General features: G+C 34.6%; 2 protein-coding genes across 2 annotated transcripts in view; one reads left to right on the plus strand and one right to left on the minus strand.

Annotated features, from left to right (window-relative positions):
- Window positions 1-26336, minus strand: part of FBXL17 (F-box and leucine rich repeat protein 17) — a 545836-nt gene that overhangs the window by 407003 nt on the left and 112497 nt on the right. The window lies entirely within an intron of this gene.
- LOC135274894 (heterogeneous nuclear ribonucleoprotein A1-like) lies at window positions 19728-21441 on the plus strand. Its single transcript, XM_064376206.1, has one exon. It carries the CDS (start codon window positions 19773-19775, stop codon window positions 20733-20735), a length of 963 nt encoding a protein of 320 aa, XP_064232276.1. The 5' UTR covers window positions 19728-19772; the 3' UTR covers window positions 20736-21441.

A 26336-nucleotide genomic window follows, 5' to 3' on the forward strand; every position in this document is an offset into this window, starting at 1 on the left:
TGTCCGTGTTTGCAATAGTGGTGATGGTGGGATAATGTGCACAAGTATCCATAATAACATGAGATAAATGTTAAAACAATTATGCAAAAATTGCCCTGGCTTCAAAGAAGAGAAAGCAATTTAGCTAAGAACAGCTAAAAACTCTGGACATTATTTGTAAAACAAACACATGAAGACTCTGATTCTTTGGCTAGAAAGAGCAGTATTTCCTTGGGACTTTTTTATTTGTACTCATTGGTGTTTCTGGGTTATCTGCTAATCTAGCACCTAGTCTGTAATATATGAAGCAAAAAGAAAATTCAGACAATTCATTGCTCTGTTGCTCTTCCGGTTCCTAGGAAAATCTCAACTTAAGAAAAGACAATCAAAGGAGAACACATGTTTTAGAATTATTTGACAAAAATTGTAAATCAACCATCATAAAAATGCTTTAACAATTAGACATACTTGAAGCAAACAAACAAACAAAGTCTCAGTAAATAAGTAGATGATATAAAGAAGAACCAAATGGAAGTTTTCGAACTAAAAAACATAATACATAACCAAAATGAAAAAGCCACTGGATGTCTCAACAGCAGAATGAAGACGACAGAGAAAAGAATCAGTGAATCTGAAGATAGTATAAAAAGTACCCAATCTGAAAAACAGAGAGAAAATGACTGAAATAAAAGAACATAACCTTAGACACCTATGTGACTATGACAGAAAATTTAACATTCATGTTATCAGAATTCCAGAAAGAAGGGAGAAAGAATATAGGACTAAAACAGTATTTAAAGAAATAATCGCAGAAATTTCCCCAAATTTGTTAAAAGACATAAACCGACAAATTCAAGATGAGTGAATGTCAAAAATGAAACACCCAAAGAAATACAAGTCACGACATATCATAACCAAATTCCTAAAACTAAAGACAAAAATAATCTTGAAAGCAGTAAGGATCTAATTAAACTCCAGAGCTTCTGCACAGCAAAAGAAACAATCATTAGAGTGAACCAGCAACCAACAGAATGGGAAAAAATTTTTGCAATCTACCCATCTGACAAAGGACTTATAGCCAAAATCTACAGAGAACTAAAACAGATTTACAAGAAAAAAAACAAACCGATTCAAAAGTGGGCAAAGGATATGAACAGACACTTTTTAAAAGAAGACATACATGAGGCCAACAAATATATGAAAAAATGCTCATCATCACTGGTCATTAGAGAAATGAAAATCAAAACTACATTGAGATACCATCTCATGCCAGTTAGAATGGCGATCATTAAAAAATCTGGAGATGAGATACTGGAGAGGATGTGGAGAAATAGGAACACTTTTACACTGTTGGTGGGAGTGTAAATTAGTTCAACCATTGTGGAAGACAGTGTGGCGATTCCTCAAGGACCTAGAAATAGAAATTCCATTTGACCCAGCAATCCCATTACTGGGTATATATCCAAAGGATTATAAATCATTCTATTATAAGGACACATGCACACGTATGTTCATTGCAGCATCGTTTACAATAGCAAGGACTTGGAACCAACCCAAATACCCATTGATGATAGACTGGACAGGGAAAATGTGGCACATATACACCATGGAATGCTATGCAGCCATAAAAAATGATGAGTTCGTGTCCTTTGTAAGGACACGGATGAACCTGGAAACCATCATTCTCAGCAAACTGACACAGGAACAGAGAATCAAGCACTGCATGTTCTCACTCACAGGTGGGTGTTGAACAATGAGAACACATGGACACAGGGAGGGGAGCATCACACACTGAGGTCTGTGGGGGAGGAATAGAGGAGGGATAGTGGGGGGTGGGGAGTTGGGGAGGGATAACATGGGGAGAAATGCCAGATACAGGTGATGGGGATGGAGGCAACAAACCACCTTGCCATGTATGTACCTATACAACAATCCTGCATGTTCTTTACATGTACCTCAGAACCTAAAATGCAGTAATATATATATATATATATATATATATATATATATATATATTTTTAAAAAAAAGCAGTTAAGATCTCTCTACAACTAAAACTGAAAACACAGTTTGAATGACATCAGATTTCTCATCAGAAACCATTGAGGCCAAATGGTAGTGGGGCAATATTTTTCAAGTGCTAAAACAAAAGAAATGTCAAGCCAGAGTTCTATATCCAGAAAAAAAATATCCTTCAGGAACAAATAGGAAATTAAAACATTCATAGATAAGAAAAACTTACAGAATTTTTTCCCCAGCAGCCCTACCTTAAAAGTATAATAGACAGTTCATGAAATGAAATCCCAATGATTAAAGAAGGAATCTTGAAACATCAGGAAGAAGGAGCAACAGGAGAAGTAAAAATATGGATTAATACAATAGACTTTCTCTCTTCTCTGGAGTTTTCTAAATTATGTTTGACATCAAGACACTTAAGCCAGTCCAGGATGAGAAAAGTTCAAAGCCAGATTCAACCCAGAGTTAATGCTCCTTTTACCATTTTTTCCCTTTTTCACCAGAAAATGGGTACACTAATCATTCCTTGGTCTAGAGACTGGTCTAACCCTCTGATTCTGCACCACCATGACTAGACATGCCTTACCCTGTTACAGCTTTAAGAAAGGGAGATTTCAGTCTTTTCTCCTGCTAGGGAGGGTATGAGACAGCCAGGAATATATCTGACTGATATAAGAGCTCTGCACATGATTTTTAAACATGAGAGGAGCAATATATTAAAAGTGAACGTTCATTCTATTTATTATCTGGTCAAAAATATACACTGCCTTATTCTATACCAAGATATTAATATATAGAAACATATCTAGTCAGTATTACAAACAGCATCATGCACTTTGTGACAAATTAAGATAATTCTACATTTAACTTATTCAAATAGTAAAGCTTGTTTCTCTGCAATTTGAAAGGCCATACCCTTGTATACAAGTACAACCTACGTTGTAACAAAAAGAAAAGGGAGTTTTGCACCCTAGACTTCAGGAATGTTATCTACTGTGTTTGGCCTCGGTTCATATTCCACTGCCCCAAGCAAGATGCCATAAGAAACAGTACAGAGTCGAGAACTACAAAACATAACCGACATATATTTTCTGGAACATGCTAGTAGAGGTCACCTGACCACAATTAGATACATTCTTGTACTAACAAAATATGAATACAAGGAAAGTCCGGCTGGGGACCACCACATTAGGGCAGAGAAACTAACTCTTCTTTCCTTTATCCAAAAGTAAACAGTAATGAATGAAGAGATTGTAAAAATAGTCAGAAGGAGTTGACAGCTCTCCTACATTAGGAAACACATTTCTGGCATGCAACAAAAAAGTGACCTTATTATTTTTTTAAGAACTGTTTCATATCCAAGAGCCCATATAAATCTCTTCAAAGGTTTTTAAAAGGTTTAAAAGCCAGGAAATTTAGATGTTTCAGTACCATTAATTCTAACCTTGGCACTGCAGCTGGTACCAATCAATTTTTTCCTTTTAGAAAGAATGCATAATTTTGATGAATGCTACAGCAAATTATACACTAAAAACATAATTTTTCATATGAATGGGGACAATGTCTTTTGGCAGGCTTGTCATCACAATATAGCTGCTAATCTTCAAATACAGTTATTAACAACTTCAGAAAATCATTTAGAAGACCAATTCTCCTTTTTAAGGTCAATGATTACCACAGTTAATGACCAATTGGCTTTAGCCATTAATGTTCTGACCTTTACATCATTTTTTAAACTAACAAGGCAATAAATAATTATTAATAATGACCTATTTTGAAGGATGTTTTTCAGTGACCATCTATGCCCACTGAAAACATAATTGTATTGTGTTTTATATAATCACTTGCTGATCTTTGCTTGCTTTCTTGTTGCAGCTAGTAGTATTTTATAATTAATAAAGGAATAAGAGTAGAGGATGAAGAGATAGAAATTCTGACATAAAGTCTAGCGGCATTTAAAAAACAAGCACAGTAAAACATGTATTGGGTTAGAAAATACAAAGAGTGCTGAAAGATACAAAATGAAAAGTAAAAGTCATCTTTCTCTTACTTACATTCTCCAAAAGCAAACATTGTTATGTTTCTTGTAATTGCTTATAAATTGTTTAATGCAAATGCTTATGCATAGTATCTGTACTTGTTTATTTTTCCTTTTGATTTTATATAGTTTCAAACTTGACATATTGTTCGCATTTTTTTTTACCTAAAACCATCTTGGAGATATTGAAATATTTTGGAGAACCTTGCACATCAGCATGCATAGATCTATCTCATTTATCTAATAGCTATGCAGTATTCCGTCACATGAAAACATAAATTTATATAATCAATTTTATATTGATGAATATCTAAGCTATTTCCTGTTTTTGTTATTTGTTTTGTTATTGCAAAAACTACTTCAACAAATATCCTCGTAGATATACTTTGAAAAACTTGTGCCAATTATCTGCAATAATTCCTTGCAGTCCAATTTTCAGATTAAAAAAAATGGGCCTTTTTAATTATGAGATATTTATTTATACTGTCTTCCAGAAAAACTGCACTGATTGATACCAGCCATTGAAAAGAGTGTCTCTTGCTTCATGCACTTGTCACAACCAGAAATTATCAAGCTTAGTTTTGCCAACCTGCAGAGTAAAAAATATCTCAATGATGTCTTCGCTTGGAGTCCCTTCATTATTAAGGGTGTAAATGTTCCCATATATTTATTCCAAGATGGTATTTTTAGTTATTATTATTTTCTTATGTAGAGATAGTAGGAAAATTAAGTTTGTTCCCTGTCATTTAGGGCCTTAAAGATAATAGCCACCCAAATGCTATTGTCCTCTTATCAGATGAAACAAATAACAGTTTAATAGAAATCTTCCTATAGCCAGACTTCATTATTAGGACACAATCTAATGTCCGGTTTTCAAAATTCATAAAATTTCCTGAAACAGAGCCAAGAGAAGTTGGCAACACTACAGGACAAGCAGGTTTCAAATGGAAGAATGTATACTGTAAACACGGCATGTAGTAGCTTTCCTTTAGCTAGAATCACAATTTGCTACCCTGCTATACATAACACATATTTCCCCACATTATGTAAACTCTTTGTGAAGCTCAATAATATTCCATCAATCCTATATAAATTGCGTTTTATAGGTTTGTGTTCTTTAAATAAATAATATATTGTATAGTCCTTCTACAATTTGCTTTTATCTTTTCATTCAATATTATGTGACTAAGATATACACATATTCATTGATACATGTAGACATATTCCATTAATTTTAATCACTTCACATTATTTAATATAGAGTAATTTATCAATTCTCTTATTAATTTTAGTACAATGATACAATGAACATTCTTGCGCATGTCTCTTTGAACACATGGACAATAAGTGTGACAAGATATGTATATATAGATACGTGTGTACGTAGAAATGGAATTGCTGAATCTTAACGAAGCTCTTGCACAGGTGCTGGAGAGAATATAAAGAAAAGAGAACTTTTCCAATATTGGTGAGAATTTTCATAAGCATTTTTGAGAACAATTTGCCAATATCTTATAAAGTTTCTTCATCTGTGACTATAAACTAGTTTTTCACTAAGATTCCTTCTATTCTTGTAATTTTATAACTGGGAGTGTTTCTTGTTATCAGGCATATAAACTGGCTTAAGTGTATTCAGAGTAGTTAAGCTGCAAGGTAAAACATTAATACATGCTTGAAGAACAGTGCTTTACAAGGTTAAAAAACATCATTCGTACAAAATTAAATCAGCAGCCTCTTTGTTAAGACAAAATCCTATGTTGTTTTTTTAAAAACAAAACTAATTCTGAAAAACCAGAATTCTAAAAGATTATTATTTTCAAATTGCTTCTAAAATTTCTGGAATAAACAAGATGACTAAAACCATGTAAAACATAGTAAGATATTTAGTGTGAATTCCTGTAGTAATTTGCTATCTGAAAGTTGGCAATGCACATATGCCTAGAAACCTAACGCCATTTAAATATATTCTACTACACATAGAAGGATACACGAACACATATAAGACTATCCTTGACTTTGGTTTGAGGGCAAAACATCACAGAAACAACTATAGGCCACAAGACAGCTGTACAGATATCAAATTTCTCTGACAGCAGAGAGGCAAACACTATTTCATCCACAAAGCTGGGTAAAAGGTCCTTTTGCTGTCCTTACGCTCTAACTGAGAAATTCTCAAATTTTTATTATGCACAGCATATCTGGACCATCATCCACATGAGTCAGTTACACTTACACTCTTAGGAAAGGCTGATGTGAAGATGTTGAGGCCCCCAAGTAGAATCTGTGGATCCTCTAAAGGATCTAGGAGTCTATAACAATGATCTGAGAGATTCCAAAGAACTACAATAATAAACCACCTCAGAAAGTTAAAGCAGATTACCATATCAATAAAGCATTCTCAAAACGAACCTTCATAACTGTAACTGCATGATCAAAGTAACTGTTAAAGCTAATGAAGAGAATAAAAGCTTTCCCAACCTGTACCATATGAAATTTTCCCTGTAAGACAGGTCTCATGAATCACAGAAAGGGCACTTTATTCTAGGAAAGAAAAGTGAGGGTTTTGGTTTTTGGTTTTTTAAATTTTTATTTCTGTCCTCAACAGGTTTTCTGTAAAGGCAATTCTAGTATTTATGCAAGTAGAATGGCTCTTTGAATACTGTCTCCAAATGAGTCATACCTGCTAAATGTATTACTTTTAAATCTTTACTCATGTTTATTAAAGCATGAAATACTACCTCTCCACTCAAAGTTCTTCAGATTACAGGAATACTATTCACCATTTAATGGTTGTTTCAATGTCATATGTCTTACCAATGTATCTCATAAAATTCTATTCCTCCCTCTTCTTTGTTCTCTTTATAAAAGGAAAATAAATAAATTAGCTTGCATCTTGCCACCAGCTGATGACTCCTCTACTCAGTCCATTCTCCTTGGTTCTAACATTCTGCATTAGCCATCAGGGATAATTAGAACTAGCAATAATTTAAGAAGTAATTAGGCAAATACAGCAAATAATTAAAAATTTGTAAAAAGGACTGGGTGCAGTGGCCTACTCCCATAATCGCACTTTGGGAGATCAAGGTGGACAGATCGCTTGAGCCCAGGAATTCCAGACCAGCCTGGGCAACAAGGCAAAACCACAGCTCTACTAAAAATACAAAAATTAGCCAGGGGTAGTGGTGGGCACCTGCCAACCCAGCTACTCGGGAGGCTGGGGTGAGAGGATTGCTTGAGCCCGGAAGGTGGAGGTTGCAGTGAGCGGAGATTGCACAACTGTGCTCCAGCCTGGGCCACAGAGCTAGACCCTGTTTCAAAAAAAGAAAAGAAAAGAAATTATAAAGAGGTATCTACATAAAAGTAATGCTGTAGTAGATGTGAAATCACCTTTTCACACAGTATAGGTATTCTTATGTAAGCTCATATTTTGAATTCATAGAAACAACTGATTAGGGTATGAATAAATTTTACAAAATCTTAAACTTCAAATTTAAAGAATTTTCAAGTTGCATTATATATTAAAGAAACTTACTGGTAAATGAGATAATTATGTCTTTTGACAACTGTAAACTGTGCTTCTAGGAAAGAAAGAACAAAGTTTTCCCCCAAAATCACAACATATTCAAGACAATTTCCCTATTTAAGCTTAAACTGGATAAATTATATATTCTCCGGTATTTTAGAGGAGACAAGAGAGCAACTGAAAATTTCCAAAATTCTCTGCCTATAGTGTCTTCCCTGCCAATACCCAACTAGACAAAAAACTGTCCCAAATGCTTTCCTTCTCTCCACTGTTTAAGTCATTGTTGTGACTAAGTTTGCTGATCTGGTAAGGATCAGAAATCATCATCAGGACATTCTATAGGCTTCATTTATTCTCAAGAGATGAAATGAACACTGGGAGAAAATGATAATCATAAACGCCTCTAATTTCCCAAGATGCTCACTTAACTCTGTAATATTAAAGAGTAACAGATTCCTATTTAATTGTATTGCAAGGGAGCTACAATATGTTAATTTGTAGAATATTTAATAATTTAAGTCATAATTTCACACAAATATATATTTCCCCCCACAAAGGTAAGCCAAATAATCATGGTAAAACAATTATTTTAAAGAGAGCAAAACCCTATCCTTTGTTTTCTTTGATAGGGCTGTTAGAAGTACTGCATTATAACCTTCAGAAAAATTATCAAGTGTCAATGTTTAAGTTAATCGCAATGTCTTCAACTGGCTATATACATACACGCCACTCAGTCACAATTTACTGTAATATGACACTATGCAATCTGTACACTAAAGTTATTGCTTTACATACATATGTATGATGCTGAAAAAAATTTAGTGTGGCTTTAGAGCATGTATAAAAAACTCATACAACTTGATGGAAAACAGTGTTAAGTATTATCTACATCAATCAGAAGGAAAAATACACATATACATGCATACATACACCTACATATGTATACATAGAATTTGTGGTTTATTTTCTCACACACTAAAATACATATTTTGCAAATTCTGAAAAACATTAAGATAGAACATAATAATGGCAGAATACAATTATTCTAAAAATAGAAGTATGTTACTGTGTACTGAAAGCTTAGCATACAGCATATTTTAATACATACACATGCCATAACATGGATTTTCACTTTTTCAGTTATTCCTATCTTATCTTTGTAGTATTTCATAAAATCATAAATCTAAAAACTAATACAATTTTTGATGTCTGTTCAATGATCCCTACATTTTGACCAATTCAAAGCTAATTTCAAAAAAAAAGAACAGATAGCAGGGTTTCTTTTCACTTTTTGTTTAAAGTAATCTAATTAATTGATTTTTAATTTATTACCAATAGGTTTTCCTGGTTTATGGGAATTTAAAAGAATTCCGTTGGGTTCATATTTAGGTTTAATCTCAGGAGTTATCTGGGCTTACATCCAAGGAAAAACTGACCAGATCCATGACATGATCTAGTTTCACCGCCTGCATAAAACAAAGGCAGATGTCATTTCTAACACGTGAGACATGTTAGTTTATTTCCACACATTGCATTGGTGTAGTAAACTGGTTGAAAATAAGATAATGGGAGTCTTAACATCCAAAATAGACAACAGAACTTTTTTTTTTCCTAAGGCCTCTTTCTAGGAAGTCAATCTTTAGGCAAATCACTTAGGAAAACTGAGATTTAAATATGTTTCTGCACATAAATTCCAAACTTCTTCTTTGGATGTTGGGGAGCAGTAGGAAGTAATACCTAAAACACAGAGTTATTATAGTGATAAAGTAAGAATCTATGTGTAAAAGTAATTAGTAAAAAGCCAGGCTCATGAAAAGCATGCACAACAAATTTTGGCAAAAGCTTTGAATACTGGCTTCTATATTCACCTTGAAAATAGCCTAGCATTTCGCCCTGAGAGAAACCACTTAGCCTTTCTAGGCTTGTTTTCTCATCTGTAAAATCATACTCCTAGGTTCTAACCTTTCCAACTAAGAGACTCGGACTCAAAGGACTGGACAGGAAGGAAAGTGAGGGTGATTTGGTTCCAATGTAATATAAATATTATATCTAGCCTTTCAGTAGTTTTACCTCTGCCCCATCACAGATACTCAAAAAAACATTTGTTGACAAATAAAGAAACATTTGCTCTGACATAAGTAAGAGAAAAATTAGAACTGAAAATATAATGTTGATGAAAAGGTTTTGTTCCTATTGAATTTCTTTAACTGGGATTCGACTTAGGTGACACCCACCAAAGAAAATGCTAAACAAAGCAAGGCGTAAGGCAAGGGCCAAGATCACCAAGATTGGAAACAGATAAAGGTCTAGAATAAAACCAATTTTGCAAATCATAAGCAAGACCAAGATCATTGGAAATATGAGCTGTACTATTAAACCAAAGCTTGAGGCAAACCTCAGAGTCAAGAAGACTAAGAAAAGCCGGCTCTCTTGGCAGGTATTACTTACAATCTTCCATTTCTGTTATTTGCATATATCTCATCTTCTGACAAGATCACAACTTCCTTGGAAGGATTATTGTCTAATTTACATTTACATCCCCTGCTATGCCTAGCACACTGCAGACATTCAATTAATATTAGGCAAATTAATTAAGTACTATGCCTTCTAAAGAAAATCAATGCTTATCTTGAGATTCAAACAAAACATCAGCTAAAGTCAAGTTAAAATATTTATCATTGGGCAAAAGTTTGCTTTTTCTTTATTTCATTTTATTAAAATTACATAGGCACCTGGCTTGAATTACCAAATAATCCAAAAGGTTTGTTTGAAAAATAGCAGACTTGTCTTTCCCCACCACCTCTACCCCATTTTCCCTTTTCCAGAGGTAAACATTTTCAGTTCTTTCATGATTATTTTGGAATTTACTTCCATATCTCCAAATGCCATATCTCCAAATGTTTATATTGCTACTTCTTGATTTCAAGTTTTAGGCATTTGAATTTTCAAATATGAAAATGAGAATGAAGCTATATATCCTTCACCCAGACCCAACATATACCCAATCTTTCTTATGTAGTTGTATTATAATTGTAGCTAGATTCACATTTAGTATTTACATAGCTATGACTATATAAAAATATTCAGAGCTGATAATCCAGTAATAGTAGTGAGCTATTATTCCTTCTCCTTCCCTGCATAAGTTTTTGTTTACCTGAGGTTAATAAGTGTATTTTTTTTTCCTGTTCTGTGTTTTCCTTAGTTTTCTAAGCATGTAATAAGAATTCAACACAAAATTCTTCACTAAAGGATATTTTTAAAGTTGTGGTGTACATTATGGCAGTGGCGTCCCTTTAGCATTTTCAGGAGCAATATAAACATTTAAATTGTTTTTAACTGTGTTTCAGTTACCAGCCTCGAGCTGAATGAGTCCATTAGGCTTGGATCACAAACTACCTGGGCTTTATATTGGTTACAGATATTTTACGTTACAGAATTTAACACTGATTTACTATCACTTAAACATATTAAATTTTTTTAACATAATGCAATAGAAACAGCACAACTTACGAAGACAGATTCAATAGAGAATTCTGGTTTCACCCTAGCTGAACAGGTATTAACTTCTTTGAGCCTCAGTTGCCTTATCTGTAAAATAGAGACTATTGGGAATATTATAAGTTGATTTCTGAATTACTCATTTGAATAATTTAGTAACAAAGGACTTGGATAAAATCTTCTATAAGCATACGCCCACCAAGATGAGACAAAGAAATAATTAAAGCTTACCAAGGCCATAAATGACAAAGTGAGGAATCTTTAGGGTAAATACTGAGAACAAATGAGCTAGAGTCATTTGAGCTCCAAAGTTCAGGAAAAGCAACAACAACAACAAAAAGATAATAATTATCATTATCATTAACTGAATAATTTCTATTTATCAGGCGCTATCTCATATAATCCTCACTGTCAGTAGCTGTGATATAATCCTACCCACTTCACAGATGAGAAACAGAGGCAGTGACTAAATCCTATCCAGGTTCACAGATACTAAGTAGCAGAGCCAAGAAACCAGGAATTCTGATGCCAAAATATGTGCACATGTGGACTCAATCATGACCTGATAATGTCTTCCATGAAGATTTAAATGGGAAAAATAATCTTAAATTGTTCACATACATATTATATTATGATTTTTTGAACAAAAGACCTGTTGGTACCAATCCTATGAGGTTGTGTGTGCTTTGTCAAAGGTAGCGGAAAAAATTGTGCTTGTATCAACCTGCATCTCCCCAGACCAGTCATACCTTGATCTCAAAGACTGATCACATTAAGGATGCTGAGGCAGGCATGCCACCAACTGTGAGGAATGCAAATTACATCACAATCACAAGATTATGATATATAGAGCATACTATAAATTGAATTGTGCTGCCCTCAAATTCATATGTTAAAGCCGTAACTTCCTAACTCCAGACTATATCTGGAGATAGGGTTTTTGGAATGTAATTAAGGTTAAATAAGGTCATAATGGTGAGGTCATAATCCAACAGCGCTGTGGCTTTTATGCTCTCTCTGCTATGTGATGAAACAGCAAGAAGGCAGTCATCTGAAAGCCAGAAGACAGCCCTCACCAGATATCAAACCCTGCCAGACCTTGATCTTGGACTTTTTATCCTCTAGAGTTGTGAGAAAATAAATTTCTGTTGTTTAGGCCACCCAGTCTATGAGATTTTGTTATGGCAGCCTGAGCAGATGAATATAAAACATGAACTTAAAAAGAACAAGGTTGTTTTTCTTCTTTCTACCCTTTCACATGCTGGGGTAAAAAAAAAAAAAATAGGTAGCAAAGAAGCACTCAGCTGTTGAAAAGAAAAATAATGTGAGATTTCTAGACGTAGAATAGGCTCAAAGAAAAAAATTACAAAACTTCTGTTTGTCATTCATTAAGGAGATCAAGTGGCATATAAAGAGCAGAGTTGGAGTCAAAAAACCTGGGCTCTAAGGAGGCTCAGTCTCTTATTAGCTAGACGCAGATTAGTCAAATCATTTAACCTTTGCATTTCCTCAGATTAATCAAGGAAGCCAGGATAAATGGTCTTTAACATCTTTTTTTTTTTTTTTTGCTAAAACACTCTAGGATCCTACAATCTAGCTTGTGGAAAGCTAGTCAACAGAAGAGTATATCCAGGATATATTTCTGAAGTGATAACACACAGAGGATTTAAAAGAAATTCCAAATTAGATCTCTGAAACCAATAGAAAAACTAAACATAATAAACATAATACATAAAGCTAGACATAATAAAAGTTGTGATATGCTTTATCCAGGGCCCTCATATTTCCAAGGCAGTCTATAGATCATAATGAAAGCAATTACACAATTTCCATTTAAATAACAAGTTTCTATGCTTTAAAAATGGCAGGTTTTTTTCTCCCTCAAACAATAAATCTTTGGCGACTATCAGCTATTTTTACAGTATAATTTGAAATGAAGGAAAGACAGCACAAACAACACTGGTTTTCAAGCTATGAGAATCAGGAATTGAAGAGATATGATCTAAGAGGAAGTCAGGTACAAAGAAACTATGTTGGTTAAAAATATACATACCACAATCCATCAAAAATGTCTATCAATATGGGATATGACAGTTTTGTGGAAATCTTTAACTTAAAAGTTTATGAAAAGCTAAAACTATGAAATTCATTTTATTATGAAAACTGAAATTAAGAATTTCTTTTGAAGCATTCAGAAGATTCCGATGTTAAAAAAAAAAAAAAAATGTAACCTCAATGTAGCTGTAGTGTGGTGGACAAAGCCCTGGAATTCAAGTTGGTCTCATGTTTACATTCCTGGTTTGCCAGTTGCTGGCTGTATCATCAGGTCTAACACAAAATCTCTCTTAGCCTTATAGTTTCACCCATACAGCCTCAGAAATGAATATGATTAAATATGTGAAAGGGCTTTGTAAAAATGTTGCTTGAAAAAATGTGAGCACTTCTAAAGAAGTTCAAGACAATTTCTCAGTGTCAAAGATGTGATAATGTAAGATGTAAAACACGTAAAGCAAAACAAAAAGCAAAAGGAAGTCCGAAGGCAAAAGAATCACATAAGGATACAGAGGGTATCTAAAAGGAATGTTTTTCAATAGCCAGCAAAATAAAAATTTAAATATCTGAAAGCAAACAATAAATTATTATTATTATTATTATTCTGAGATGGAGTCTAGCTCTGTCACCCAGGCTGGAGTGCAGTGGTACTATCTCAACTCACCGCAACCTCTGCCTCCTGGGTTCAAGCAATTTTCCTGCCTCAGTCAAATTATTATTTTTAAATTTACCTAGTTAGGACTAACAGTTTTTATAACTTAGGCTAAGTTGAAATGTGGATTTATCATTGTTCCTATCAAGATGGTAAACTCTGTCCACTACTGGCTTCCTCCACAAAAATCAATACTGGAGAAACTAGCTTAGTGAGAGAAACAGTTATAAGAAACTTAAAAAAAAAAAAAGAAAAACTATGTATGTTGAAGTCAGATCAGAATGCTGCAGCCTAATTTGAGAGGAAACCAGTTGTTGGAAAACTTTTCCATGCTACTCTTGCCTCTCTTCTAAAGACAGGTAAAGCATACACCTTTACCACGGCATAGACAATGGACAGGAGAGGACTAGTTGTTAATGTCAGCATTAACAATTAGTAATATGGGGCAGCTTAAGGACTTGTGAAGTAAAGGTGAAAACCATAGGTAGTGAAGAGACAAGGAGTGAACAGCAGAGATTGAGTGGTTCCTGGGGTTCTCTGCCAGATTAACAATGACCAGAGGCTGGCCTTCTGCCCTTCCCAATTCACACTGCCACACACGGTAGCTATATCCAGGAAATAAGAATTGATCTAAAAATCAACTAATAAAAACATCTACCTATTAAAGAAATACAACCATCTAAACATATAACATGGGCTTCCCCTCTCAGTAGGCAAAAGGAAAGGGGGATATAGGAAGTGAAGGAAACGGTACAACCATGACAGGCAACATCGTATTTATAAGTAGGGAAGAAGAGAACGAGTTCCTACACCCCTACATTTCTCCCAGACCAATCATTCCAATTAGGCCCACAAAATGAGAGACAACTAACCAAGAGATTCTTGGGATTGCTGCCACTGTCCTGGAGCTCACAAAAGTAACCTGTGGAACTTTAAGCCAGAGGAGCAGAAGAGGCAATGGCCACTAGGTGTCACCAAACTACAGCCAGGACCAAGAAAGATTCAGCTCAGAGCCCAACTCCCAGGATTTCTGGCTGTCAATCTGCGCGAGTTTGCTATAGTCATTTCACCGATATCGGTATCACACAGTCTTGCACTTTACATACTGAAAAATCTGGGCTCCCCTTATTGTCTTGTGGAGAGCTTTTATGTATATCTGAAGCAAAATTATTGAAATATATCCCAATAATTCAAAATGAACATGATACAGCTAAGCAGTAAGAAATCAGCAATGTTAAGTACGAATAAGAAATCATTAAAAATAATGTAAAGTATTAATTTAAAAAGATATAATTTTAAAATATAATAGAGAAAAAGCAGGATAAAAAGAATTATAGGATAAATTGTTGAGTCAGAAAAATCACATTATGGGTCCTTCTTAAAAGACAATAGAAAATAATAATATAGGCCAGGAGTGGTGGCTCAAGCTTGTGATTCCAGCACTTTGGGAGGCCAAGGCGGGCGGATCATGAGGTCAGGAGATCAAGACCATCCTGGCTAACACAATAAAATCCCATCTCTTCTAAAAATACAAAAAATTAGCTGGGCGTGGTGGTGCACACTTGTAGTCCCAGCTACTTGGAAGGCTGAGCAGGAGAACTGCTAGAATGTGAGAGGCAGAGGTTGCAGTGACCCGAGATCGCACCACTGCACTCCAGCCTGGGCAACAGAGCAAGATGCTGTCTCAAAAAAAAAAAAAAAGGAAACAAAGATAAAAGAAAACAAAAGAATAACATAAAACAACATGAAAGAAAAGCCAAGGAACAGAAGCAGTTACGTGAACATCCAGATAACAGGAGGCTCAGAAAAAAATGGTGAGAAGAGGGAGGTTGACAGAGAGACAAAGAAAAGTTTGAAGGGTTAAAGTAAATGCTACAGAACTAAAAAAGAAAAAAAGAAAGATGAAATATCTCATAATGAAAAAATTAATAGGACAAATAAATTCATACCACATTATTGTTAAATTTTAGAACAAAAAGATAAAATTTCTAAATCTTCCAGAGAGAAAGAAGATAAACCTTGGAACATGAGTACAAGAGTATATTTTTACAGTATTGAAGAAAACAATTTTGACTCTACAATTTTACATCAAGCCAAACTGTCACACAAATGAAGCCAGAATAAAAATTATTTAGGCATACAAGGCCACAGAAGGTTTTTCCATGAAGACCCAAACTAAAAACATTCTAGAGAAAGTACTCAAATAAAAAACAAAATCAGAAAGATGATGTAAATATACAGGATAGAAGGGTTACCCAATATTTTACCTGTTATTGTTTTACAAAGTTAAAATAAACACAAGCCAAAAAAAAAAAAGGAAAAAACAAAGAACACTCAGAACAACTGAGAACTAAAACTCTAAACAATATCAACAAAAACAAGAAGCACAGAAATAATAAAGTGAGTAAATCAGCAAAATTCCAAACAAAAATGCAATAGGGAAGATTTTCAAAAGGTTACTTTCCTGAGACTAAACTTATTAATAAATATTTATAAACTTTTCTCAAGATTCATCAAACATAGGGATGAGATGGGGAGATGGGAGGGATGGGAGAAAGCAGCAAAATACAGAATGAAAAGAGAGAATACAAAATGTTAAATATATTTTTTAAGTGCCATAAATATAGGCTAATAATTTGGAAATCTACATAAAATGGAAAAAATCCCAGAAAAAAATACACATCAAAATTGTCCAAAGAAATAGAGGCCTTGAATATACCAAAAATTATGAAATAATTTGGAAGGTACTCAAAGCATCCCTCTCAAAAAGTCAAAGGTCTACATGATTTTTTACAAGTGGGGTTAATAAATTTTTAAGAAACATTAATGACTTTCTAATGCAAGCTGTTACAGCAGATAAGAAGAGTATAAAATCGCCCAGCTCATTATAAAAAGCTACTAGAATCTTGATTCCAAAATTAGACAATTTACAGGAAGAAAATATGGGCCCACTTCACTTAGGAATTAGGTGGGAAAAAAGCAAGCAACAACCAAAAAAACCTCCATCAAAAAAAAATGAGCGAAATAAATCCAATACTTTATTAAAATACAATTGTTATAAAGTGTTCTGGAAAGTAAACTTAGTTCAACATGACCTATAATTTGCTCACTTAATAGAGGAAAAGCATGTGATAACCTTTCTTACCTATTTATAATTTTTTAAAGTGTTAAATTATAAAGTGAAAGGAACTTCCTTACCTGGTAAAAGTTGTACAAGGCTACTGTTCAATCTGAACTTAGCTGAAAACCAGCTAGTGGAACTCAGTGACATAATTAATTCAAATAAATGTTCAATTTTTAATTTTCCTCACTATCTCAGTTCTCACTACTCACTATCCAAAATTCATGAACCATGTATAACCAATTAATTGAGAATCTTGCTACACCAACTTCCTATCTCATTTCTGGCCCCAAGTAATCTTAGCAAAGAATACCTGTATAACAAAAACCTGTATGAACACCACACTTAATGGAGGGTCTGCATCTCCTTTATGGTCAGGAACAAAGGAGACTACTATCAACACAACTCAAACACAGCTGTAGAGGTCTTGGACAAAATTAAATTGAAAATAAAATTTGTAAAGATAGGATAGAAAGGAAAAAAACTATCATGATTTTTAGATGATATAAATATCCACCTAGGAAAAAAACAATAAAACTTTTAAAATTGCAGTATAAGGGAATTCAGTAAAGTTGTCAGATAAAGAGTTATTATCCTGGAGTCCACAAACTCTAATGGGTCCATAAATTTGGAGGGAAAAATAATTACATGTTTACATTAAATTTCTATTTGAAATATTTCTTTTTTTTTTTTTTTTTGAGACGGAGTTTCGCTCTTGTTACCCAGGCTGGAGTGCAATGGCACGATCTCGGCTCACCGCAACCTCCGCCTCCTGGGTTCAGGCAATTCTCCTGCCTCAGCCTCCTGAGTAGCTGGGATTATAGGCACACGCCACCATGCCCAGCTAATTTTTTTGTATTTTTAGTAGAGACGGGGTTTCACCATGTTGACCAGATGGTCTCGATCTCTTGACCTCGTGATCCACCCGCCTTGGCCTCCCAAAGTGCTGGGATTACAGGTGTGAGCCACCGCGCCTGGCCTCTATTTGAAATATTTCTATTTACTTTCCCTAAACTTTATTACATTTCTACTTTCACTAATCTCTATTCAGCATTTCTATTATAAATATAGTCAAGAAACCACAGTAGTTGTCAGCAATAAAAATCAAAGGTGTTTCCACATCACATTACAGTTGCTGCAGACATCTTAAAAAAGCATTAATGTTCATTATTTCAAAATTATAATTATTGGCCAATATTATTTATTACATAAAAAACACACCTATGTATTTTCACATTATCCTGAAAAAGTTCCCGTAGACTTCCCCGCATTGCAAAGTGTCCACGGAACTTAACTCCAAAAAACCATGATATGAGAGAAACAGAAAATTATGCTTATAGAACAAACTACCCGTATGATAAGCAAATTTCACTCTTAATGTGAAGTATTTGTTATTCGTTTCTTTTCAAGAATCTCTACTTTATGCCACGTGTGGTGGTTCACGCCTGTAATACCAACACTTTGGGAGGCTCCGGTGGGCGGATTACAAGGCCAGGAGTTCAGGACCACCTGTCCAGCATAGTGAAACCCCATGTCTAGTAAAAATGCAAAAATTAGCTGGGCATGGTGGCATGTGCCTGTAGTCCCAGCTACTCGGGAGGCTGAGGCAGGAGAATCGCTTGAACCTGGGAGGCAGAGGTTGCAGTGAGCTAAGATCACTGCACTCCAGCCTGGGCAACAGCGCGAGACTCTGTCTCAAAAAAAAAAAACAATCTCTACTTTAAACTCCTCTTTTCAATGAAATCATTTGATCCTAACTGATTCAGAAATACAACAGGTACTGTGTACCAGTGTAACATCTGTAAGTTAAGAGCACCTAAAACACTGAAAGAGTCAGGTGTGTGGTCCCAAGTAGTCAAAAGATGAAGAGAGAATCAATGAAGGAACTAAATTACTTAAGCTGGCTAACAAAGAGAGCCTAGATGAAAGTAGTCAACTTTATAAATCATTATATAAAGTAGGATAACAAGATGGTCCCTGTCTCTATACTAGCTCTTTATATTATTTCAATTTTTAAATGTACAGGTATTAGTAAGTTTAAAATGAAAATAAAGAGATTTGAATTAAAAATAAATTAAAATTTTCTGACATTCAAATAAATGAATTAGGAAGTATTCATATTTTCATCTAGAAGACTTTCTAAATAGATCTCCAGTTGTTGAAAAAGGTTCAGAGTGCAAAGATGAGATTAGCTCTCTTAAGCCTTGCCAGCTTTCTTGACTTATGACAGTAACTTTAGCTGAATAAATCTTAGTATGAAAGTACCAATTATAACTCTTCTGATTTCCATGAAAGAATAAACCAGTCAATTGTTTTCTAATTCCTTAGTTTACATTTCCTAATGCTATCTAATATCAGTAAACATAAAAACAATCAGAGAGAATTATAGTAATAGTTGATAAATGGTTTTTAATTTTTTATTGGCATTGTCACAGGGTCAAAAGTCCTATTTCTTTTATTCATGACCCATCCTCTATATTAAAAGATTACTATATGAATTATAGTCAAGACATATATACAATATGTCAAGAACACAAAAATCTTTAAAAGAAGCGACAGAATAATTTACAAGTTTTGTTTTAATCAATGATTTATCTACATTTAAAAGCTTTCTCTTGTTTTCTTAGTTAGACACTGATTATTTCATTCCCCTTTTAGGTGCTTTGATTATATGACTAACCTGAGGCAGCTGTTACTTTATTTTTTGAAATATTTTATCAGTAATTTTACCTAATCAGAAGGAAAAAAGAAAACTACTTGCACTAATCTTCAGGAAAAAAAATTTTAATTTGACATTTAAAGATATTAATACAAGATACGTTCGTCAGTTTGCTCCTTTCTGCCCGTGGACGCCGCCGAAGCAGCATCGTTAAAGTCTCTCTTCTCCCTGCGATCATGTCTAAGTCAGAGTCTCCTAAAGAGCCGGAACAGCTGAGGAAGCTCTTCATTGGAGGGTTGAGCTTTGAAACAACCGATGAGAGTCTGAGGAGCCATTTTGAGCAATGGGGAACGCTCACAGACTGTGTGGTAATGAGAGATCCAAACGCCAAGCGATCCAGGGGCTTTGGGTTCGTCACGTATGCAACTGTGGAGGAGGTGGATGCAGCCATGAATGCAAGGCCACACAAAGTGGATGGAAGAGTTGTGGAACCAAAGAGAGCGGTCTCAAGAGAAGATTCTCAAAGACCAGGTGCCCACCTAACTGTGAAAAAAATATTCGTTGGTGGCATTAAAGAAGACACTGAAGAACATCACCTAAGAGATTATTTTGAACAGTATGGAAAAATTGAAGTGATTGAAATCATGACTGACAGAGGCAGTGGCAAGAAAAGGGGCTTTGCCTTTGTAACCTTTGACGACCATGACTCTGTGGATAAGATTGTCATTCAGAAATACCATACTGTGAATGGCCACAACTGTGAAGTTAGGAAAGCCCTGTCAAAGCAAGAGATGGCTAGTGCTTCATCCAGCCAAAGAGGTCGAAGTGGTTCTGGAAACTTTGGTGGTGGTCGTGGAGGTGGTTTCGGTGGGAACGACAACTTTGGTCGTGGAGGAAACTTCAGTGGTCGTGGTGGCTTTGGTGGCAGCCACGGTGGTGGTGGATATGGTGGCAGTGGGGATGGCTATAATGGATTTGGTAATGATGGAGGCAATTTTGGAGGTGGTGGAAGCTACAATGATTTTGGCAGTTACAACAATCAGTCTTCAAATTTTGGACCCATGAAGGGAGGAAACTTTGGAGGCAGAAGCTCTGGCCCCTATGGTGGTGGCGGCCAATACTTTGCCAAACCACGAAACCAAGGTGGCTATGGCGGTTCCAGTAGCAGCAGTAGCTATGGCAGTGGCAGAAGATTTTAATTAGGAAACAAAGCTTAGCAGGAGAGGAGAGCCAGAGAAGTGACAGGGAAGCTACAGGTTACAACAGATTTGTGAACTCAGCCAAGCACAGTGGTGGCAGGGCCTAGCTGCTACAAAGAAGACATGATTTAGACAAATACTCATGTGTATGGGCAAAAAACTCGAGGACTGTATTTGTGACTAATTGTATAACAGGTTATTTTAGTTTCTGTTCTGTGGAAAGTGTAAAGCATTCCAACAAAGGGTTTTAATGTAGATTTTTTCTTTTTCTTTTTCTTTTTTGCACCCATGCTGTTGATTGCTAAATGTAATAGTCTGATCGTGACGCTGAATAAATGTCTTTTTTTTTAATGTGCTGTGTAAAGTTAGTCTACTCTGAAGCCATCTTGGTAAACTTTCCCAACAGTGTGAAGTTAGAATTCCTTCAGGGTGATGCCAGGTTCTATTTGGAATTTATATACAACCTGCTTGGGTGAAGAAGCCATTGTCTTCAGAAACCTTGGTGTAGTTGAACTAATAGTTACTGTTGTGACCTGAAGTTCACGATTAAAAGGGATTACCCAAGCAAAATCATGGAATTACTGGTTATAAAGATGATTGTTGGCACATCCTATGCAATATATCTAAATTGAATAATGGTACCAGATAAAATTATAGATGGGAATGAAGCTTGTGTATCATCCATTATCATGTGTAATCAATAAACGATTTAATTCTCTTGAAAAAATAAAAATAAAAAAAAAAAAGATATTAATACAATTCTAAAATCTGACCTAAGTAACCATATACATTTTCAAATGATAGAGACCAAAAGCCACCATTGGGAATACTATTTACTGTTCTCAACAATTCCCATTATTATATCTAGACTATATATTAAGCCCAGTACCACTTGATAATGATTTAATAAATAAAATCAACATACACTAAAAAGATCCTATCAGTGATCTCCAATGTTCAATTGTATTTTTTTTTTTTAATTGCATTTTAGGTTTTGGGGTACATGTGAATAACATGCAAGGTTGTTGCATAGGTGCACACGTGGCAGTATGATTTGCTGCCTCCCTCCCCTTCACCTATATCTGGCATTTCTCCCCATGCTATCCCTCCCCAACTCCCCACCCCCCCCACTATCCCCCTCCCCCCCAACAGACCCCCGTGTATAGTGCTCCCCTCCCTGTGTCCATGTATTCTCCTTGTTCAACACCCACCTATGAGTGAGAACATGTGGTGTTTGATTTTGTGTTCTTGTGTCAGTTTGCTGAGAATGATGTTTTCCAGGTTCATCCATGTCTCTACGAAGGATGTGAACTCCTCCTTTTTAATGGCTGCATAATATTCCATGGTGTATATGTGCCACATTTTTCCTGTCCAGTCTATCATCGATGGGCATTTGGGCTGGTTCCAGGTCTTTGCTATTGTAAACTGTGCTGCAATGAACATTCGTGTGCATGTGTCCTTATAGTAGAACGATTTATAATCCTTTGGATATATGCCCAGTAATGGGATTGCTGGGTCAAATGGAATTTCTATTTCTAGGTCCTTGAGGAATCGCCACACTGTTTTCCACAGTGGTTGAACTAATTTACACTCCCACCAACAGTGTAAAAGTGTTCCTATTTCTCCACATCCTCTCCAGCTCAATTGTATTTTGTTAACATCTATATCATTCATTAAGAGATAACAAAACCAACCATTGTTCTTAAGGCTCCCATACACAGTAACATCCTTACTTTAACCAAGACTTAACGGAATTTGCACAATTATTAAATATCTTAAAAATCTCTGGAAAACAATATTTAATCATTACAAGATCAGGATCTCTTTTGTTTGAGAAGTTTACTCTAAACCAAAGATTTCAAAAATTAATGTGCATACAAACCACAGTTAAAATGCATATCCTGTTTCTTGGTGGGTCTGGGGTAAAACCTGAGTTCCTGCATTTCTAGCAAATATTTAAGTGATGCTGGTATACTGCTGGTCCTCAGATCACACTGAATAGTAAGGCTCAAGATTACAATTAAGTTTAACTTTTACAGAAATGTAATATGGTTCTTCATATATAGAGATACTTAGTTGCCCTTCAGCTTCTTCTTACTTAGGTGAACTAATTCCAAATCTTCCATGTTTCTGAACTTTAGAGTATCTATAACAGATGATTAAGTGTGGTGGAGTTGGGGCACAGAAAATATATGAAATTTATTTTCAAGTTTTAAAAATAGCCAGAATTTGCTTGAAATCTCACCCTGTAACTTTAAGTAAGGGTCAACTATTAGAAGGAACTATAATTCTAATTTTAAAATTTGAATACAGTAGTCCCCCTTATCCACAGTTTCAAATTCCATAGTTTCAGTTACTTATCAACCACAGTTCAAAAATATTAAGCAGAAAATATCAGAAATAAAAATTTATTAATTTTTCACTTTCACATCACTCTGAACACCAAGTATCATGATGAAATCTTATGCCATCCTGCTGTATTCTACCCAAGTCATAAATCGTTCCTTTGTCCAGCATATCCACACTGTCGACACTACACACCCTTAGTCACTTAGTGGCTGGACAGTTATCAAATCAACTGTCAGGGTATTGCAGTGTTTATGTTCAAGAAACTCTTATTTTACTTAATAATGTTCCCAAAGTGCAAGACTACTGATGCTGGCAATTTACATATGCCACCAAGAAGCCATAAAGTGCTTCCTTTAAGTAAAAAGGTAGCAGTTTTGGACTTAAGGAAAAAATGGTATACTGAGGTTGCTAAAATCTGTGGTAAGAACGAATCTTCTATCTGTGAAATTGTGAAGAAGGAAAAAGAAAATCATGCTAGTTTTGCCATCACACCTCAAAACAGCAAAATCTGTAGCTACAGTGCATGATAAAGTGCTTAGATAAGATGGCAAAGGCATTAAATTTGTAGACAACAGAAATGTGTTCTGATTGAGGGCAGTTAGGTTTAGCACTATCTGAGGTTTCCGACATCCACTGAGATCCCTCATAGATAAGGGGAACTATTAGAATGAAAATTAATTTTTAATTATTTAGATTTCACTTTTAGATTTATTCTACAGCATAATTTTTTATTTATTCTATACCATAAGTTGCATTTAAGGTTCCTATACAAAAATTACTCAAAAAAGCTTTTACTATTAAAGATATTTAACATTTAGATAGTAAAATTTTGAAGGGATTAGCATTACATATTAAGGATTTTCCAATAATGGATATCAGTAAAAATTATTTATGACATCATTAAAAAAATCTACTTGGCAATAAAGAACCAGTTTCCCTAAATAATAATGAAAAGTTAAGAAAATCTAATGCCATTATCAAATCTTTGTATATTTGAAATTGTCATATAATCTAAATATCAAACATCTAGTAGCATTTACATCCAGTTATTCAATGTATTTCTAAAAAATGCTGCATAATACATACACCTAATCTTACTTTTCAGGGCAGGCAGGTCTGTAAGTTTGTTAAACAGCACTTGCAAATGTTAGCTTGAAAATAATTTTAAGTTTGGAAAATGTTTACCCTTACTGTTATTTCAAAGTTTCTAAATCTATACAACAACAAATCTAAATTTTCCCATATACTTTTGAGTTAAATATTTACATAAATAGAAAATGTAACATTTTTAAAGCATCTATGCACAGAAGTCTCCAAACATAGCAAAGGCTATAATATTTCAAAGACATGTTATGGAACACATTTAGAAAACAGACCAAACTTTTACTACTGAACTAGAAATCTAAGAACTACAATAAGAAATTTCACATAACCACAAAATATTCAACTTCTAGTTTATATAAGAGATTAACAAATTTAGGTGGTTGGAACTTCTTAATTATATAATTCATCAGCGTTCAAGATATTCAGTATAAGATGCAGGGTGCTACTTAATACTACTTCTACTCCTAGTCATAAGTAGTGTAACATTGGTAAACTTATCATTGTTAAGTATTAATTCCCCATTTCTATAAAAAAAAGCAAATTACTTCCCTCATCTATGGTTTATTAAAACAAATATTTTGTGCCTACTCTAGGACAGGCACTATGCTGAAGTAAAGACGATCAACTGCTCACCACAGCACTTACAATAAACCAAAAGAAAGACAATATATAGATGGCTGGACAAACAGATGAATATATAAAATAAGTGCTATGAAGTCAGATAAAGTCAGATACAAGGGTTAAAAGTGATTAGAACTGCTGTATTTGATAGGGGTAAAGAAGGCCTCCTTGCGGAGTGACGTTTTAGATAAGACCTGTCTCTTAAGACATTATGAAAAACCAATATTCATGCCTATTTTGTTTTAAATATACTTTCTAAATTTTATTATTAAACAATGAACTCTCATTTATTTATAATAATTATAAACAAGGATGGCATTAACAACTAAATGCAAAAGATAATTTCCAATTAATGTTAGTTTTTTGTTGACTGCTAACAAAGTACAAAGTTGGATAATTTAAATTTTGTATCCTGGACATGTCCCATCCTGTAGTATAGTAATAAGAACGAAAAAAACAGAAAACATTAGGCAGTTGATGGGGAGAAACTGGGGAGAGGGGAAGAATAAAGGGAAATTAAAGGTCTACATGATCCATAAAGTGGATATCTGACTCATGAATAAATCGTAAGTGACATTTCTATTTTCATTTTATTCCTAAGAGGCAACAATTTTAATGGCAGAGTGTGTGTGTGTGTGTGTGTGTGTGTGTGTGTGTGTGTGTCTGCAGACACAAATGCATGCATGTGTGCCGTGGCTTTTATACTTAACTTCACCTAACACTCCTCTTTTTACTTTCGAAGCATTTTATCTCAAAGTATAAGATTTAAAGGCAAATCTGTAACTATGAAATGGCTCTGGTTCAACGTTATCAGAAAAGGACCAGAACTTTAGGTTTTATAAATTCTCATGTTTTTCTTCTGAGATGCATCAGTCACTTGGCACAATACTTCAGTCACTGCAGAATGCCTGATTCCTCACTCCTTCTCTGATAAACTGTTCAATCAGAACTATGTTGAATGTATTTTTAAGTATCAAACTAAAAAGCTAGAATTCAAACTGAAAAAAAATGGCAAGGAAAGAAATGCATTTTCTTTAAAGATATACAAATATTACTCAAAAGAGGCTACTATTAGTTATTACATATCTTCTTTTTATAGATTTTTAATTAAAGAACTTTAAAATTGACTATATGAATTATCTTGGACTGTATTCTTTAGGGGAGGTAGAATTTTACCACTACCATCTTAGGGTTTTTAAGCTGGCCCTGAAAATTCAATTGACATAAGACAGATCCACAGGAGAAAAGCTTACACATTTATTTAATGCAAATTTTATTTGGCACAGGGGCCTTCATAAAGATATGAAGACCCAAAGACTCAAAGTTGAATACTCATATAACGAGGTAGACAAAGAGAAGTAACTTATGAAAATATAAAAAAGCAAAGGGGCTTCAGTTAGGGTAGTTATTTAGGCAGAGAAGTGACTAGGAAGATAAAAGGTTGGTTTCATAAGGTTTGTTTGTACAGGTTCCCCTCAGCTTCAACTTCCCGTCCTTGATAAGAATGATACTTTCCTTCATATCAGT

This window comes from Aotus nancymaae, unplaced genomic scaffold (assembly GCF_030222135.1).
Source record: "Aotus nancymaae isolate 86718 unplaced genomic scaffold, 86718_ANA_hifiasm-v0.15.2.pri h1tg000014l, whole genome shotgun sequence".
NCBI classification, from domain to species: domain Eukaryota; kingdom Metazoa; phylum Chordata; class Mammalia; order Primates; family Aotidae; genus Aotus; species Aotus nancymaae.